Genomic DNA, 16,294 nt, shown 5'->3' with positions numbered 1-16,294 from the left:
TCATTTACTTAACCATCCTGGGTATGTGTCTGTGTCATGGAGAAGGCTTGCATCTCCCATTATTCTTCTCCCTGGCACTCATGCCCACACAGTCTAATGGAGTCTGTGACCTCTTCACCTAAAGGAGGGAGTATCTACCCAGCCTGCCCTGCCCTCTGCCTTCCTGCTGTCTCCAGGATAGTGCCAGTGTCAGCTAGCTCCTGACTTGTTGTTCTGAGGCCAGGAAGCTTGTCATTAGCCATGCTCTGTTTCTTTGCAGGGACTTGAGGGTAGAGGGCGGATAAGTAGGTAGCTGCCAGGCTAATTGAGCAATATTTTATTATTTTCAAGACTGATCTGAAAAAGTAGTTTTAGTGTTCCTTTAATCTAAGACCCTGATTCATTGGCCCCCTGTATGGCTCAGTCAACCTAAGGAGGGAAAACTGTCTGCTTGACCATTACCAGTGGGCAAGAATATTAACTCAGGCTGTCATTTCAACTAACCCCAACCCAACATGGTCAAAAGCAACTGGCTTGGGCAGTTAGGAGAGCAGGGATCCAGGTGGCCTTGGCCAGTCCCTTTCCTTTGCTGGGCTTTAGTTTCCTTGTCTATAAAACGTAGAGGATGGACTACCTTGGTGGTCTTCAGTGCTGCTCTGTGGAACCCTGGAATCCCAAGGAGTTGGTTGTTTCACTGGTGAGAGGGAGAATCCTCCTGGCTCTGTTTCAAACCAGGCCCTTCTGCCTTCTCTCCCTTCTACAGGGGCTCATTACCTAAGATGGTATCTGGGGACCACAGACAAAGGCATTTGGAAACTGCTGGAATCAAATGCCTGCCTCCAGCAACAAGGTTCTGTGATCTGTAGGCTCTTTCTCTTTTGTCCGGTTTTGAAGCTTACAGTGGCCGTGCCTCCTGCCCTCCCCACCTGCCCTCCAGAGCCACAGTGAAGATGGCCGCGGCCAGCAGTCACTGTCTCATCCCACCTTTTTAAGGAAGCAAGTCCCTTCCTTAAAGCATGTCAAGGGCAGACCTAATGTCGGGGACTGGCGCTGAGGACCTGCCTCCACCAGCCCCGTTTCCTCCTCCTCCCAGCCTTCGACTCCTGCCTGGCCACCTGAGCTGCTTGTCTTTGTGTTGGCTAAACATGCAGGCGGGAGGAGGAGGGTTTGTCATGCTCTGACAGAGGTCACTGACCTCCTCTAACCCCAGCTCCCTCCTCTATAATGTGACAGATTTATGAATGATGTTATCTATCTTGGCAATCTCCTAAGGCTCTGATGAGACAGCATATATGAGAAGGGCTTTGGAATCAAATGTGATTTGGAGATAATTGGAGGGTGAGGAAAGGTCAGCCATGGGGCAGACAGACAGACACCCTCCCTTTGGTGGGGAGGTGGCCTCTGTGGGTGGCCCCTTGCCTAGACAGCTCTGCCTACTTCCCTGGCTCTCTGGGAACAAAGCTCACTCTCTTTTCCTTCTCTCTTTTTATTGTGATACAATTCACCTACAGTAATATGCATAGATTTTAAGTGCAGGGTTTGATTAGATTTGGCAAACGTTTTTATATTTCTTGTCTTAGTTTTCTGTGGCTTCAGTAACAAATTACTACAAACTTAGAGGCTTAAAGTAACCAAATTTGTTGTTTCACAAGTTCAATGTAAATCTTCCTAGACTGAGATTAGGGTGTTTTCAGGGCTGTATTCCCCTCTGGAGGTTCTAGGGGAGAAAGTTTTCTTGCCTTTTCCAGCTTTCAGCAATTGCCTGCATTCCTTTGCCTGCAGCCCCTTCCTCCATCTTCAAATTCAGCAGCAGTTGAGTGGAGCCCTCCTCACATTGTGTCTCTCCAGCCTCCTCTCTCTCTCCCACTTTTAAGGACCCTTGTGATTACGGTGGGTGCACCTGGACAATCCAGGCTAATCTACTGATTAACAACCTTTTTCCACCTGCTATTTCAGTGACCCTTTGACATACAAGGAAACATCTTCACAGTTTCTGGGATTAGGACATGGGTGTCTTTGAGGGAGACCATTATTCTATCTACCGCACCTGTGTAACTACCAGCCTGATCAAGACATTTCTTTTACTCCAGAAAGTTCGCTTGTTCCCCCTCTGTGGTCACTTCCCACTCATACTCCCCCAGGGGCAGCCACTGTTTTGATTTCTGTCACCATCACCCAGTGTTGCCTGTTTTAGACCGGATTTATGTTGAAGGGCCGTTTCTCATCTTCCAGGTGGTGTGGAGAGAAAAGTCTGGAGAAGCGAAATCTCTCTGTGAGAATTAGTTCTTGGTGCCGGGTGAGGGGCGAGGAATTAAACGAGGTTCAGGGAGGTACCAGTCCATGTGGAGAGGATGCTCTGTGGCCACCTTCTGTGGTCCCATGTCCCACCAGCACCTAGGGAGGCAGCCCTAAGCAGGGGGGTTCCTGCTTCTGCTTCCAAGCCCTGCAAATGACTGTCATTACAGAAAGATTTCATGAACAGGAACCTGAACTGTGTACAGGGGCCGGGTCGTGCTAGGTCCAGGTCACACCAGCTACCAGAGAAGGGCAGGCGAATGCCTCCAGCAGCCACAGCCAGGATGTTCCAGAAGCCCCTTGACAGAGGACCTCTGTTCCTCGGCCTCATTTCTCTACCATGACACCCCTTCCTTCTAATGGGAAGTATCTTGCTTCTTCACCCACACTACCATCATTTTTCACTTGGACTCTTATAAAAGATACCCCTGATTTCCTTCTAGAAACTAGACTTCTTCCTTCCAGAGTGGTTTTTTTTTTTTTTTTTTTTGTAGAGACAGAGGCTCACTGTACCGCCCTCGGGTAGAGTGCCGTGGCGTCACACGGCTCACAGCAACCTCTAACTCTCGGGCTTACGCAATTCTCTTGCCTCAGCCTCCCGAGCAGCTGGGACTACAGGCGCCCACCACAACGCCCGGCTATTTTTTTGTTACAGTTTGGCCGGGGCTGGGTTTGAACCCGCCACCCTCGGCATATGGTGCCGGTGCCCTACTCACTGAGCCACAGGCTTGCTGTGCCCAGGCTGGCCTCAAACTCCTGGGCTTATGCAGTTCTCCCAAGTAGCTGGGACTGTAGGCTTGCATCACCATGCATGGCTGGGAGTATCTTTCGAGAGGATCTTCCAGGACACCTGGAACCTAAGCCCTTGCCTGGCCTATCATGTACCCTTTTCACCTGGGTGTCCATCCTGGTGAGGCTGCATTCTTCATAGTTAGTTCGGGTCTTGGGGGTGTGCTAAAACACTTAATGGGCATTTTCTTTCAGGGTCCCCTAATCTCTCTAAAAGGAATGGTAATTGTAATAACTCAACAGGTTTCTGTGTGAAATAATGCACATGAAGGTTTGCCTGAGTTCCTGGCACTTCGTAAGCTATCAGTGAATATTACGTATTGTATTACTATGATGACCTCATCGGGCCTTCGTAGCCACCCATGAAATACTGTTATTGTGCCCATTTTGCAGAAGAGAAGATTCAGGTTTCAGACATTGTCATTTTCTAAAATGACACTAGCTGTAAGTGGTGGAACTGAGACCCAGATCTCTCTCACTCTGGAAACAGAGCTCTCACCACTTTGCTCTCCTGCCCTAGCTGCTCATGGGGTCGCCTTCTCTGTGTGGTTTTCATGTCCTCCTGATGTAGGTGGTAGCATTGTCAAACAAACACCGTCAGTGGGCACTGGGCTGCACACTGCATGCACTGTGGCAGCCCCATCATGCGGGTTCACAGAGGCCAGCTCCTTGCCCCGGTCACCGAGCCAATGGGCAAGGGACCTTGGGTCTAGACCCAGGCAGTCTGGCTGGAAAGCCTACCCTGCGAATAACCCCTCTGTTAAGAAACGTTTTCCTGGAAGGGCATGGTGGTTCATCCCTTTAATCCTAGCACTCTGGGAGGCCAAGGCAAGAGTATCTCTTGGGCTCAGGAGTTTGCGACCAGACAGAGCAAGAGTGAGATTCCATCTTTACTAAAAATGGAAAAATTTAGCCCAGTATCATGGCGGGTACTTGTAATCCCAGCTACGTGGGAGTCTGAGGCAGGAAGATCACTTGAACCCAAGAGTTTAAGGTTGCTGTGAGCTAAGCTGATGCCACAGCACTCTACCCAGGGCAACAGAGTGAGGTTGTGTCTCAAAAAAAAAGAAGAGAGGAAGAAAAGAAAAATTTTTTTTCCTTCCATAGAGGCACTGGTTGTATTTCTCTTCTTGATATTGAGAGGCACGGACCTCAGAGCCAAGTCTGAGATGTCCCGAAATCATCAATCCGCTCCTTCAATCTCCACCCTTTTCCCATTTTGACTTCTGTGCTTACTCATGTTTTCTAAACTCTGCTGTCCTTTTTATTATTTTATTGAGCATATTTGCTTTAAAAAGCTGCTTCAGAGCCTGTGCAGGATGAACTCCCTGGCCAGGCAGAAGCACATGCAGCCGTGTGGAACCCCGAGTCTCTTGCCCCCTCCCATTTCCTAAGAGCTTCTCTTACCTCAACAGTATCAGGTGATAGCCATTGAGTCACCAGCAAGTGGTATGGTTTGTCGTAGGCTATCTGTGTGCACCCATGTTGCACTGCTATCAGGTGACAGATGGCAGACTTTATTCATTTATTTACTTACTTAAAGTGCTTTTGTTTTTTTGAATGACCAGATTGTTTCAAAATACTTTTAAAGCTGCCTCCATGCAATGAGAAGATGGCGGTGGTGGCAATTAAAGCGAGTTGTCCTGGACAGCCACCTTCTAGCAATCCCACAATTTGGCAATCTGGCAATCCCAGCTGGCACTGCCCCATGGCACCCTGTGCTGGGGAGATATCTTACAGCTTGTCTTGGTGGGAAACTCAGTCACGCTTAGAAGGTGGCTGGATGTTGAATTCTTCGTCCACACACATCTGGGTGAGAGGAGAGGGGTTGTCTGTGGGTGCCTGAGTTCTGAGAATCACTGGAAGTTGGTTTCCCTTTTCTGAGTGATCTTCTAGAATTAATTTATTTTGGGCATTTGTTTCTGTCATGTCCACTGAATATGAAAAGGCTCTGACTGGGGGGCTCCAGTGAAGAGGCGCCATGGAGTGTTGGCTCACACTCGTTCTTTCATGGAACGGTCATGTTGGGCCTTAGTGTGCTGCGCTCTTCCTGCGGCTCTGGAGACAGCTGGCACCAGACAGCTGTGGCATCTGCCTTCCCATAGCACATCTATGCAGCTCAGAGTGTCTGATTGCAAGGAAGGAGGTAAAACAGGGCAGTGGGCTCAGGAGCCCCCTGAGGAGGTGGAATTAGTGGGGAAACATCAGAAGAACCAGGCAGTGGCATTGTGTGTTTGCCACAGCACCATGTGCCCGCAGCCCTATGGGCCACCTTCATCAGGATAAAAGGCTGTTTTAGTAAGTGATGGTTAGGGTGGTTGTTGGTTTATTCTGTGTTTTCCTCACCAGGCTGCTGGTTTCGTGGGGGAGGGTCCAGGCCCCTCTTTGCTCACTGTGGTTTCTCCTGTAAATGATACACAGTTGTGATAGGCACACAATAATTAGTGGATGGGTGGATAGGTTGACGGACAGGTGGATGGGCGTGTGGATGAAAGAGTAAGCAACTTAAAATAATAGTAAAAATAAAGGTAAAGGGCAAAGGCGGGCATGGAAGACCTAGCTTGTTCTAGAGTGAGAGTTTTGGAGAGCTCAGGGATGCACAGGGCAACTCGGCTGAGCACAAGGAAGGTGGGGACTGGTCTGCTGACATTTGAAAGTGGCTGGAGAGGGGAAAAAAGAACCAAGGAGCACAGGCAGGAAGGGAGGCTTCTGAGTTGTATGTGAGAAACAGCCAGAGGTGAGGAAGAACAGAGCGAGGAGGAGGAGCATGGGCAGGTGGGACAGACACTTGTCAAGGCAGTGTCCAAAAGGGTCAAGGTAACTTCATTTGTGTGTTGGCAGATGGAAACATGGTGACCCCTGGGGCCTGCTGAATCCAGCGTTGTTGTTGTTGTTGTTTGTGTATGTGTGTGTCAGGGGTGGGGGGAGGGGAAATGTTGGACAGCTTCGAGAGGCTGGTAAGATTTTAGTTCTTTCTGAGACTAGATGCCCTAGTGCTACCTTTAATATAGAAGTACCATCTTTCCAAATGGGAGGATTTGAAGTTGGCAGAAAGATCTAATGGAGGGAAGCAAATATATGTTTGAAGCTTTGTTTTATTCTTCTGGAAATAACCGTATTGTATTTTTATGTAAATAACTTGCAACGTGGTGCTTGCAAAGGGGGTGAAAAGTGAATACTCATAAATGAAGTTGAGACACCATATTGTGTTTTTACATCAACAGTGAATACTATTGCTTGTAGTGGGTCCAAAAACAAATGTTTATCCAAGAAGCAAGCTACCTGTTAATTTTGAGCTTCTTCCTCTCAACTCTTACCTGTCCTTTGAGGCCTGATTTGAAAATCACCTTTTTCATGCAGATTTTGGGATCACTGCAGCCCAATGTCATCCTCACCATCCCTGAGCTTCTGTAAGATAATTGTGTAGCTCCCTGAGCACTTTACACTTCACTTATGGGCCTGTCATCCTAACCTGTTGAGCCTATGTACAGGTAGCACATCTGAATCACTCGTGTGTGTGCTCTGGGAGAGGGGAACATAAAAGTTCTTAAACAAATGACTGGCCCTGCAATAATCACCAGAAATACCCTGTGTTTCTATTCTTAATGGAGTTGTTTTCTGCCTGAGCAGCAGTGGGAGGGAGTTGTTCTTAGTTGGCTGAAGTCTACCCACTACACCTTAATGTGCTCCCAAACCCTACATGATGCTACAGCAATTCGTTGTAAAGGCTCTGTGTTGAAAACCTCAGGTCTGAGAACTCGGAGAACAATAGTTTGTGGAGCCGTGTTTCATGTTGGCCCTTAGATCATTGGGAAGGTTTTATGGCTGATTCTGATCTCCATTAGCTTTTGGTGCCACGAGTGGGGTTCGGTAACCAGGCTGTTACAATGTTGAAAGTCTATGGGGTTTCCTTTTCAGCACTCCTTTTTTTGCCGATTGACAGAAGATAAGAAGTCAGAGAAATTCTTTAAGGTCTTTTATGACCGAATGAAGGTGGCCCAGCAAGAAATCAAGGCAACGGTGACAGTGAACACCAGTGACTTGGGAAATAAAAAGAAAGACGATGAGGTAGACAGGGAGGCCCCAGCACGCAAAAAAGGTAAACCTTCTTCAGTTTTCAATCAGCTGGGCTGTGAACAATAGGAGTCTTCATGTTTTCTGGGTTTTTTTTTTTTTTTCCATTATTTCTAAACTCCAAAATACATTCAGCCTGGGGCTTTCCGAAGGGGGGAAAAATCTGGTTCTGATATAATTCTTCCTAGGTAACCTGAACTGAAGTCCTGCTGCTGAGGAGGATCTTCTTGTTTAATAAATTAATGAACTTTGTTCTTGGTCAGGCTTACGGTTTTATTAGCAAGGAATCCATGAATATTCTTTTGTCATGATTTCCATTTAACATTAGAGAAAGTTGAGGGAAATTTGCCCTTTAAAATAGGGTTTCATTCCTTCGTCAGAGAATTTTCCCTTACTTTCTAGGACATTTGAAGGTTTATAAAGCTTTTAAAACCATTATCCCACTGGAATAAAAGTACCGGGATGTGGATAGACCCACAAGTTGTGGAGTCAGACGGCCTTGAGCAAGTTTACTACTACAGTCTTCACTTTTCAAGTTTAGAACTGCATTTCTCAACCATAGCACAGTTGACACTTGGAGTAAGGATTCTTTGCTGTCAAGGCTATCATGTGCCTTGTAGGTATTCCACAGCCTAGATATCAGTAACACACTTCCACCCCAACCAAAAGGTCTCCAGACATTGCCACTTGTCCCTGGGTAGGGCAGAATCACCCCTTGTTGAGAACAGCTGGTCTAGAACAAGACTAAAGAGAAAAAAAAAAAAAAGGGCTTCCGTTTACTAAATAAGTACTTAATACAAATCAAGCACTGTTCAAAGTTCATGTGTCGCTTCATTTAGAACTTTAGTCAATTCTGTAAAATAGATAAAATTGTATCCCCATTTTACAGATGAGAAAACTGAGGCGTATAGATGGTAATTAACTTTTGAAAACATGCAGCTAGAAGGCACTAGAGCCAGCATTTGTACTCAGGCCATCTGGCTGCAGATGAGAGGCTGCTAACTGTAATGCCACAGTTTCCTCACAGGGTTATTCAGGAGATTGACTAGATAAGATAATACAGCAAAGTGCTTGATTCTGGGTGCCTTGGCACTTAGTAAAGGGTCAATCAATTGTTGTTATGATAACAGTAATTACTATTGTGATTAGCATTATGTCGAACCTGTTAGAAGCCCTCTCAAGGCAGAATTCACCTATGCCCTCCCACTTTACAGAGGAGGAAGCTGGGGCCCCAAAACCTTAGATTTGTGAGGTAGACAGAACCTGAACTAAGGCTTTTCCTCTAAAATACAGTGCAAGCAGAGGTGACATGTCAGTAAGGCGGCAGGGCTTAACTCGGTTTTAATCCTAGCTGAGAACTGAGAGAAGATTAGAGTCTTTTGCCAACCTTGAGACCCTCTAGTGAACCCAGGACCTTAGGTTTCTTAGCGTCACCTTTAGTGTACTGAGTGAGTGCTCCTGCTCCTAGAGATTCAGCAGTTGACTCTCTCCCACCTGCATTCTAGCTAAAGAGCCTTCGACACAGATAACGGAGGAGGTTCGGGAGCAGCTCCTGGAGGCGTCAGCAGCCACCAGGAAAGCCTTCACCACCTTCAGGAGGGAGGCTGACCCTGATGACCATTATCAGGCCGGGGAGGGTGCCCAGGCCACAGCTGACAAGACCAAGGATGACCTGGAGATGAGCGCGGTCATCACCATCATGCAGCCCATCCTTCGCTTCCTGCAGCTCCTGTGCGAAAACCACAACCGAGACCTGCAGGTGAGGGCCTGGGAGGGGGCGTGGAGGAGGACGGGTGGGCGGGACCCCTGAGGCCAGCTTCCTCTGACCGTGCAGCTGCTCTCACAGGGGCCAGATTGCTGGAATTGAGGATCCAGCAGCGTTCTCGGATGTGAAAGACCAGGCAGCTGATGTACTGACGTGTTTCCTGCCTGTCTTCCCACTGTCTCCACAGCACCAGAGACCATATGATTTGTTCACGGGGGCAGGTGCCCGTTGCATATACAGAGGGTGCCAAAGAAATGTATACACATTTTAAGAAAGGAAAAATCATAATACTCACTATATCCCAGTAACAAAAGATGAATGTAAGTCACGTTTGAGCACCTCCTATAATTGCAGAAGTCAAACATGGCTTGAGCATTACAATTTTAATACAGTTTTTCCCTTTCTTAGAATGTGTGTACATTTTTTGGCACCCTCTCTGTCTGCTAAATGTATAATGTGTATATCTTGCAGCCTGCCACCGTTTGGCATCTAGGTGCTCAGATAAAAATTGGATGGATGGGTGGTTAGATAATTAAATCGATTTACAAACTTGGATACGTAGAAAGTTTTGATGAAATATTTGTGGATCGGATGAATGAAACAGCCACCTTTCAGTGTTCTACACAACAGGGACTCCAAAATCTTTGTTGAACTGATTGTTCCAGAAATCCTGTGTTCATTTTGTTGTTTTTGGATGAGAACAATGGCCAAGTTTTATTGGGCACTCAGAATATCCTGCATGCTATGTATTGCACTTTATAGATGAGGAAACTGAGGTGCAGGGGACCCAGTTAGGGAGTGCAGAACTGGGACTAGAACCCAGGCAGTCTGGTGCTAGAGCTCCTGCTGTTACCCAAATGCTCAGAGACAAAAGGCGTTTTATCTCCCTAGCTAAATTTCCCAGTAGCAGAGGCTACTTAGGAAGGGCCGAGGACAGATTTAAGATATCTGCTTCCTCTGTATGAATGGGCCCACATTTGTGCGGGTCCATCACTGCCCAAGAGAAGCAGGCTGGAACACCAGGTCCTTGGTCACTGCTTAATTTTGTTGCCAACTCTTGGACCTATGGAAACCACATCTTTTTGCCTGAATAGTATAGGAATCAATAAGTGTTTCTGAACATCTCCTCTAAGATGGAATGTTTCCTCCAAAGATAGACAGGTCAGCCATGGTAGTTTTGTGTACTATGGTTATGATGGTTCGGACAGGAAATAATGCTAGTCTAAATCTTGTAAGGGGAACATGCAGCCTTTACATATTTGCAAGGCTGACTTTATTGCCCTGGTGACTTGATGGCCAGACCGTATGATTAGATGAGTAAAAAATTGTATTGTCAAATAGTAAGGCAGAACATTAAAATGGAACCCCCCCCAAATCTGTAATATCAACACCTTCTATGGTTTTTCCTTCTTAATAAAATGAGTCTGAAGAGCCTGAGGTTTAAAAAAAGTATCTAATATCTGAGGTCATCAACTGGCCAGATCTGACTCATATTTAAAAGTGAAGGGATTTCACACAAACCTGCAGTTGGCCAGGCTGGACCCACGGTGCTGCTTGGTTTGCACGGCAACCAGCAGCCCCTGCAGTCAGGACTGGGTTCTTTCTCCACTTTGGTGCCCAGCCTGCTTCAGCCAGTGGCTGTTTCCTTCTCTTGTCAATTGCTTTTACTTTTCTTCTTTGGGTTTAGAAGACTTCAGTCCTAGATCCACTTGCCTGGGATTAGGCAGGTGGAGCAAAGCCCAAAGGTCCAGGATCTGCGGGCCATCAGGCTGGTCGGCATCCCTCTGTCTGAAGGCCACTGTGTCCCTGCCACCATTCACCCTCCACCTTACATATCTACACACCTCAGTCATGAGGGAGATGGGTTGACAGGTGTGAATGGCCCAAGGAGAGCCAAGCCCGAGAAGCTTAGTTGGCTGTGTCATCTTTGTGGGTTTGGGTGGTAGGGGGAGCGGGGGTCACTGCCCTGCTGGTGGCGGCTGTTTCTAGACTGAGCATGGTGATCAGTATCCTGTGCTGCTCCCCCTCGGAAGATGTCACTGGTGTTCACCAACCTTGGGTTCCGAAGGGAAAATTGATTGAGGTGATGCCTGTGCATGCATACGTCATCAAGTCACTGTGGGTGAACATCTGCTGTGTGCCCAGCACTGGTGGCGATGGGGCATTGCCCCTCCCCTCACAGAGCTAAGTCTCGGGCTGGAGCCACTTGGGCCGACTAGAGGTTGCAGTGCTGCAAGTGCTAAGTGCTGCAATGCCTTGATCCTAGGGGCTTTGTGGGGGCAGGAGGGGAGAAAGCCCAGTGCCCAGCACATACAGGTCCAGGAAAGCTTCTCAGAGGAGCTAATATCTGCCTAGTTTTGAGCTACTGAAACACAAGACTGCCTTAAAGCAGCATCCTGCCATGAATGTCAGAGGACAGTGCTAATGTGCTGGTTCCTGAGCTGTGCCCTCCCAACCTCCCACTTTCTCTCCTTCCCAGACCTTCTCTGACATTCCCTGATCTTCCCTCACCCTCCCGCCTTCCCTCACTTTCCCTCACCTCCCCTTCCCTCCTTTCCTTAGTTTCCCTCCTTCGCTCCCCTTTCCTCCCCTCTCCGCCCCTCCCTTCCCCTTCCCTTCTGTCACCTCCCCGCAGCTCCCCTTCCCTCAGCACCCCTTTCCTCCTTCCCTCACCTTCCTCCTTCCCTGACCTTCCTTTCTTCACCAACTCACCCACGGTTCTTCCACTGTGAAAGCAGAGTAAGGCTTTAGTTGCACATGTTTGCTATTCCTTGTTTTGAGGTCTTTGGAGCTTTTGTTTTGTGCTTTAGTCCTTCAAAACACTCAGCTTTGAACTACTGCTCTGAGAACCCCCCAGGCAGAAGCACCCTGTGATGAAGTCCTTCCAAAACTTGGTTCTCTCCAGTACATTGCTCTGTTGGAAACAGTGCTGTGGAAGGTTGGGGTGTATAGTATATTTTAATTTTAATATATTTAAAAAAAAGATCTAACAACTTAATGTTTGAAGGTACCACAAAGATTATCCAATTAAGGATTTTTAAACTTTGTAGGTTTTTCTTTTTTTTTTTTTCCACAAAAATCCTTTGTGTTTGAACATCTCATGCATGAATGTATTAAGCCCAGCAGATGAGAGCAGCGCTGCTCTGTTCCGAGGAGAAGGTAGAGACTCTGAGAAGAAAGAAGAGCTCTGCTTCCTTCCCTCACTTACAAAACCCTGGGGATGGCAGGGGCAGAATTCCAGGGAACCCCCAGGCTTCTGTAGGTCCCAGTTGAAGGATGAAGAATAGACTCACCTTTAAAAACTCCCACAAAACTGGTTCTGATGAAGTGATGTTTGTAGGAATCTAGTTCTCAAAATAATGGTTTTAAGCAAGATTCAACTACTCCGATGCCATCCTTTCGGCAATATTCCAGAGCAGTGCTTTTCAACTCGTGTGCCAGGGTTTTCAACCAGTGAGAGGATATTAGGTGTGTGCTGCAGAAATTTTTAAAGATCAGTAATTAACTTATGTTTGAAGTTCAAAGCACAGTTTGTATATTCTTCTTTTTTACTTTTTTAATTCTTGATCAACATAATTTAAGTGTGCCATGGAAGTTTTAACTACAGGTTCAAGTGTGCAGTGAAATAAAATTTTAAAAAGGTTGAAAACCACTGTTCTAGAGCAATGGTAGATGCCTGGGTCAGGGTTTCCTCGTGAATCTGAGGGAAGGAGGAGGCATTCTCACAAGGAGAGAGTGTTCAGCTCCCTGCTTTAATATAAAGCAGCTCAGAAAAAGCTCAGAAAGATAGAGAAGCGATCCAGCCTTTTGAAGCAGCACCCTCTGGGCTCGTGCCCAACATTTCTTGTCATATTTATAACCTTAACTTTCCTGTTGGTAAATGTTCAGTAGAGATAAAACCACCAAGTTTGACTTTGCCAAACAGGCAGTTACTGCCTTAAGCAAGCCTTGTTTACACGAGTCAGAAATTGGATAGAAAGGACTATTCTTTAACCAGTCCGCATGGGCTTTTGAACTGTCTCCTGAGCAGCTGGCTTGGCTTAATGGACGCAGGTCCTGATCTTTCTCCACCCAAGTCTGTCTAGGCACAGACTTGAAGTCCTTCATTTCCTTTATCCACCCTTCTCCACTTGCTCCCTGGCCCTCTGAGGAAGACTGCAAACAAGAGCAGGATTTCTCAATCCTGGACCAGGCATGGTGGTGCATGCTAAAATGTGAATGCTGTTCTCTGAGAAAGAGTTTCCGTGTGCCTCTTAGGGAGTGACGTTTTCTGTAGAGGACAAGAGGAAATGGAGCTGAGTTAGGGAGAGGGAGATTCTGGCTAGACCCTCCTAAAAACCATGAGAGATGGGAGAGGCTTTCAAGAAAAGGCAGCCAGCCGTCCTTTCTGGGAGTTTGACACATGTGGGCCTGGTCAGACTTGAGGACTTCCCAGTTCCCTTCCTTCTGTTCATTCCACTTAATTCAGGCTTTTTCAACTGGTGGGTGGCAGTCCTCGTACTTAGCTCCTGGGCACTCAATGTGACCCTAGGTGAGGCTGCCAGACACCTCTGTAGGCACATCAGCTAGTGGGAGAGGTGGTGTGTGGTGCTCCCATCTCACTGGAGCGGGGCTGGAGAATTAGAGAGGAAGAGGAGTTAATCAGGGTGCAGGCCTGGAGAGAGTGACAGACGGAGGGAATCGCCTGGAGAAGCCCCTGGGACGTGAAGGAGTGACTCGTGTTTGATGAGCAGGAAGGAGTTCATTGCTGCCAGTCAGAAGGGCTGGTGGGAGCAATGACGTCAGAGAGCAGAGGGGCATGATGGGGTGATGATGTCACCAAGCAGAGAGGGTATGATGGGGTGATGATGTCACCAAGCAGAGAGGGAACAGTGACATCACCTAGGAGAGAGGGGTGTGGTGGGAGCAATGACATCAGTGAGCAGAGGGGCATGATGGGGTGATGATGTCACCAAGCAGAGAGGGTACAATGGGAACAGTGAGATCACCTAGGCGAGAGGGGTGTAGTGGGAGCAGTGCTACAGGACTTAAAGAGACAGATGGGCCTTGGTGGGAGCAGTGAGACAAATGGGCCTTGAGGGCCATGCTGTGAATGTCACCCTTGGCCAACCAGTCCTCCCAGTAGCTGCCCTCATCCTGAACAGCACTCCTCCATGACCCCTTAGAGCAGCAGTTCTCAACCTGTGGGTCATGACCCATAAGAACTGTATTTTAAAGGGTTGCAGCCTTAGGAAGGTTGAGAACCACTGTCTTGGAGAAATAATCTATCATCTTATGAAAGCCCACACGTGGTCCCAAATCATGTTTTTTTGCTTCAACCTCTCACCAGGACCTGAATTTGTTATTGAGCAAAAGAGACTTAGATTTAGTTTGCAGTCAGAGGTCGTTAGTTTGATGAGTAGAACGTTGAACTTGGTTTGCAGCTTTTAATATGTGCATTTACAAATGTTTTAATTATACAAGTCATACATGAATATATTCTTCTTATAAAGGCTGAAATGATAATAAGTATTTCGCTATGAGTTACCTTTTTTCTGAATTGTTGCTGGTTTAAGCTCTATCAGTCCAGTCCTTTTTCTATGTATTTGTTTTTGGTTTTTATGTTTGTTGTTTGAGAAAGAGTCTCACTTTGTTGCCCTGGGCAGAGTGCTGTGGCGTGATAGCTCACAGCAACCTTAACTCTTGGACTCAAGTAATCCTCTTGCCTCAGATTCCCAAGTAGCTAGAACTACAGGCGCCTGCCACAATGCCTGGCTGTTTTTTGTTTTTTTTTAGAGATGGGGTCTTACTCTTGCTCAGGCTGGTATTGAACTCCTGAGCTCAAGCAATCTACCTACCTCACCCTCCCAGAGTGCTAGGAGACCTCTTTTTCTGTGTATTTGAATGGCAGCATTTGAAACATACTGATCTATTTGCCTTTTCTTAACTATGTTTTAAAGATCTTTCCATATTGACCCATGCAGATCTAGTCAGTGTTTCTAGTTTATAATATCATATTATATTGATATGCTAGAATTCATTTAACTATTTCTCAGTTGATGGGCATTTAGTTTTCTCTCGTTCACTGAACATCCGGTGCATACTTTGTGAATAGAATTACCAGGTAAAAGATTACATTTTTTTTGTCTTTTGGTCATATCTTTTTGCATTACCCATGTTCTCTATTAAGTATATGCCAATTTTATGACTGTGAGAAAAAGAATATAGTTTATTTTTGATGCTTTTTAATGAATAGATTATTGGAGCCTCTGACAACAATCCACTTGTCAAAACACCCTGCTGAATGCGATTGAATGTAGCCTCATGTTGTTGAGGAAGTATCTTGCTCTATGTCTCTTGCGGACATTACGGAGTTTACCTGGAGAATACATCCTCAGGCACAAACACACACACGTTGACTCACTCTTACCCCTTCCTTTAATATAGAAATGGCCAAGCAAGATAATCCAGGTTCCCACCAGAGCACTGGGCTTAAGCCAGCTGATCACACTTCATTTTATGGTTAATCATCCCCAGTACTAAGTTCTGGGCATTCAGCACCCAGACCAGACCATCATCTTTTCAACATAACCACTGTCCTTGGAAATGTTGCATGCCTCTGAACTTAACACCTGATGTCAGGGGGCAGGGGCTGGGCAGGAATGGAGAAAGGAGTAAGAAGTGAGTGCAGAAATAAGGACTTCAAAAGAGTATTGGAGTCTGAAGTGGGCCCCCTCAGAGGAGCACTGCATTTCATATAAAGACACCTTGGCAAGCACCACAGTGTTGGCAGCCATTGCCATAGACCAAGTCCACTGGGTGACCATCACCAGAGACCAGGGCGACTCTTTTGCTCCATCTCATGTTGCATCTGTCTGCATAATTGCCGATCAGCCCAGAGTACCAACCTCATAGGGATGGTCAACATGGCAGGATAAATGATGTTTTCCTTCTTCTGTCTTTGCTTCGCCACCCGGGGCCTACCCAATTACAGAACTTCCTTCGTTGCCAAAATAATAAGACTAACTACAATTTGGTATGTGAGACGCTGCAGTTTCTGGACTGTATTTGTGGAAGCACAACTGGAGGCCTTGGTCTCCTCGGATTGTATATAAACGAAAAGAACGTTGCACTTATCAACCAAACCCTGGAGAGTCTGACTGAGTATTGTCAAGGACCATGCCATGAGAACCAGGTAATTGCGTTTTTGTTCAGAGATGGGAAAACAAAGTTTCTCATTTTGGAAATGTTAACAGGAACTAGTTCAGGAGTCACATAGCATCTGCCCATCAGCCTAGGGAGTCAGTGAGACTAGAGGCCTTTTTCCAGCAGTCAAAAAGTAGCCACCATGCTTTATTATACTTCAGAACTTTACTAATGATGGCCCTAGGTTTCTATGCTTGGCTTGGTATG

At 46.6% G+C, this 16,294-nt stretch overlaps 1 protein-coding gene across 14 annotated transcripts in view; it reads left to right on the top strand.

Annotated features, from left to right (window-relative positions):
• Window positions 1-16,294, top strand: part of ITPR1 (inositol 1,4,5-trisphosphate receptor type 1) — a 342,499-nt gene that overhangs the window by 258,306 nt on the left and 67,899 nt on the right. For all 14 annotated transcript variants that reach the window (XM_053598949.1, XM_053598947.1, XM_053598946.1 and 11 more), the window contains 3 exons: window positions 6,982-7,162; window positions 8,643-8,896; window positions 15,876-16,076. In XM_053598949.1, the coding sequence (XP_053454924.1) occupies window positions 6,982-7,162; window positions 8,643-8,896; window positions 15,876-16,076 (636 nt within the window). The remainder of the gene's footprint in view (window positions 1-6,981; window positions 7,163-8,642; window positions 8,897-15,875; window positions 16,077-16,294) is intronic.

This window comes from Nycticebus coucang, chromosome 8 (genome assembly GCF_027406575.1).
Source record: "Nycticebus coucang isolate mNycCou1 chromosome 8, mNycCou1.pri, whole genome shotgun sequence".
NCBI classification, from domain to species: Eukaryota; Metazoa; Chordata; class Mammalia; order Primates; family Lorisidae; genus Nycticebus; species Nycticebus coucang.
This window is presented reverse-complemented; position numbering and strand designations above follow the sequence as displayed.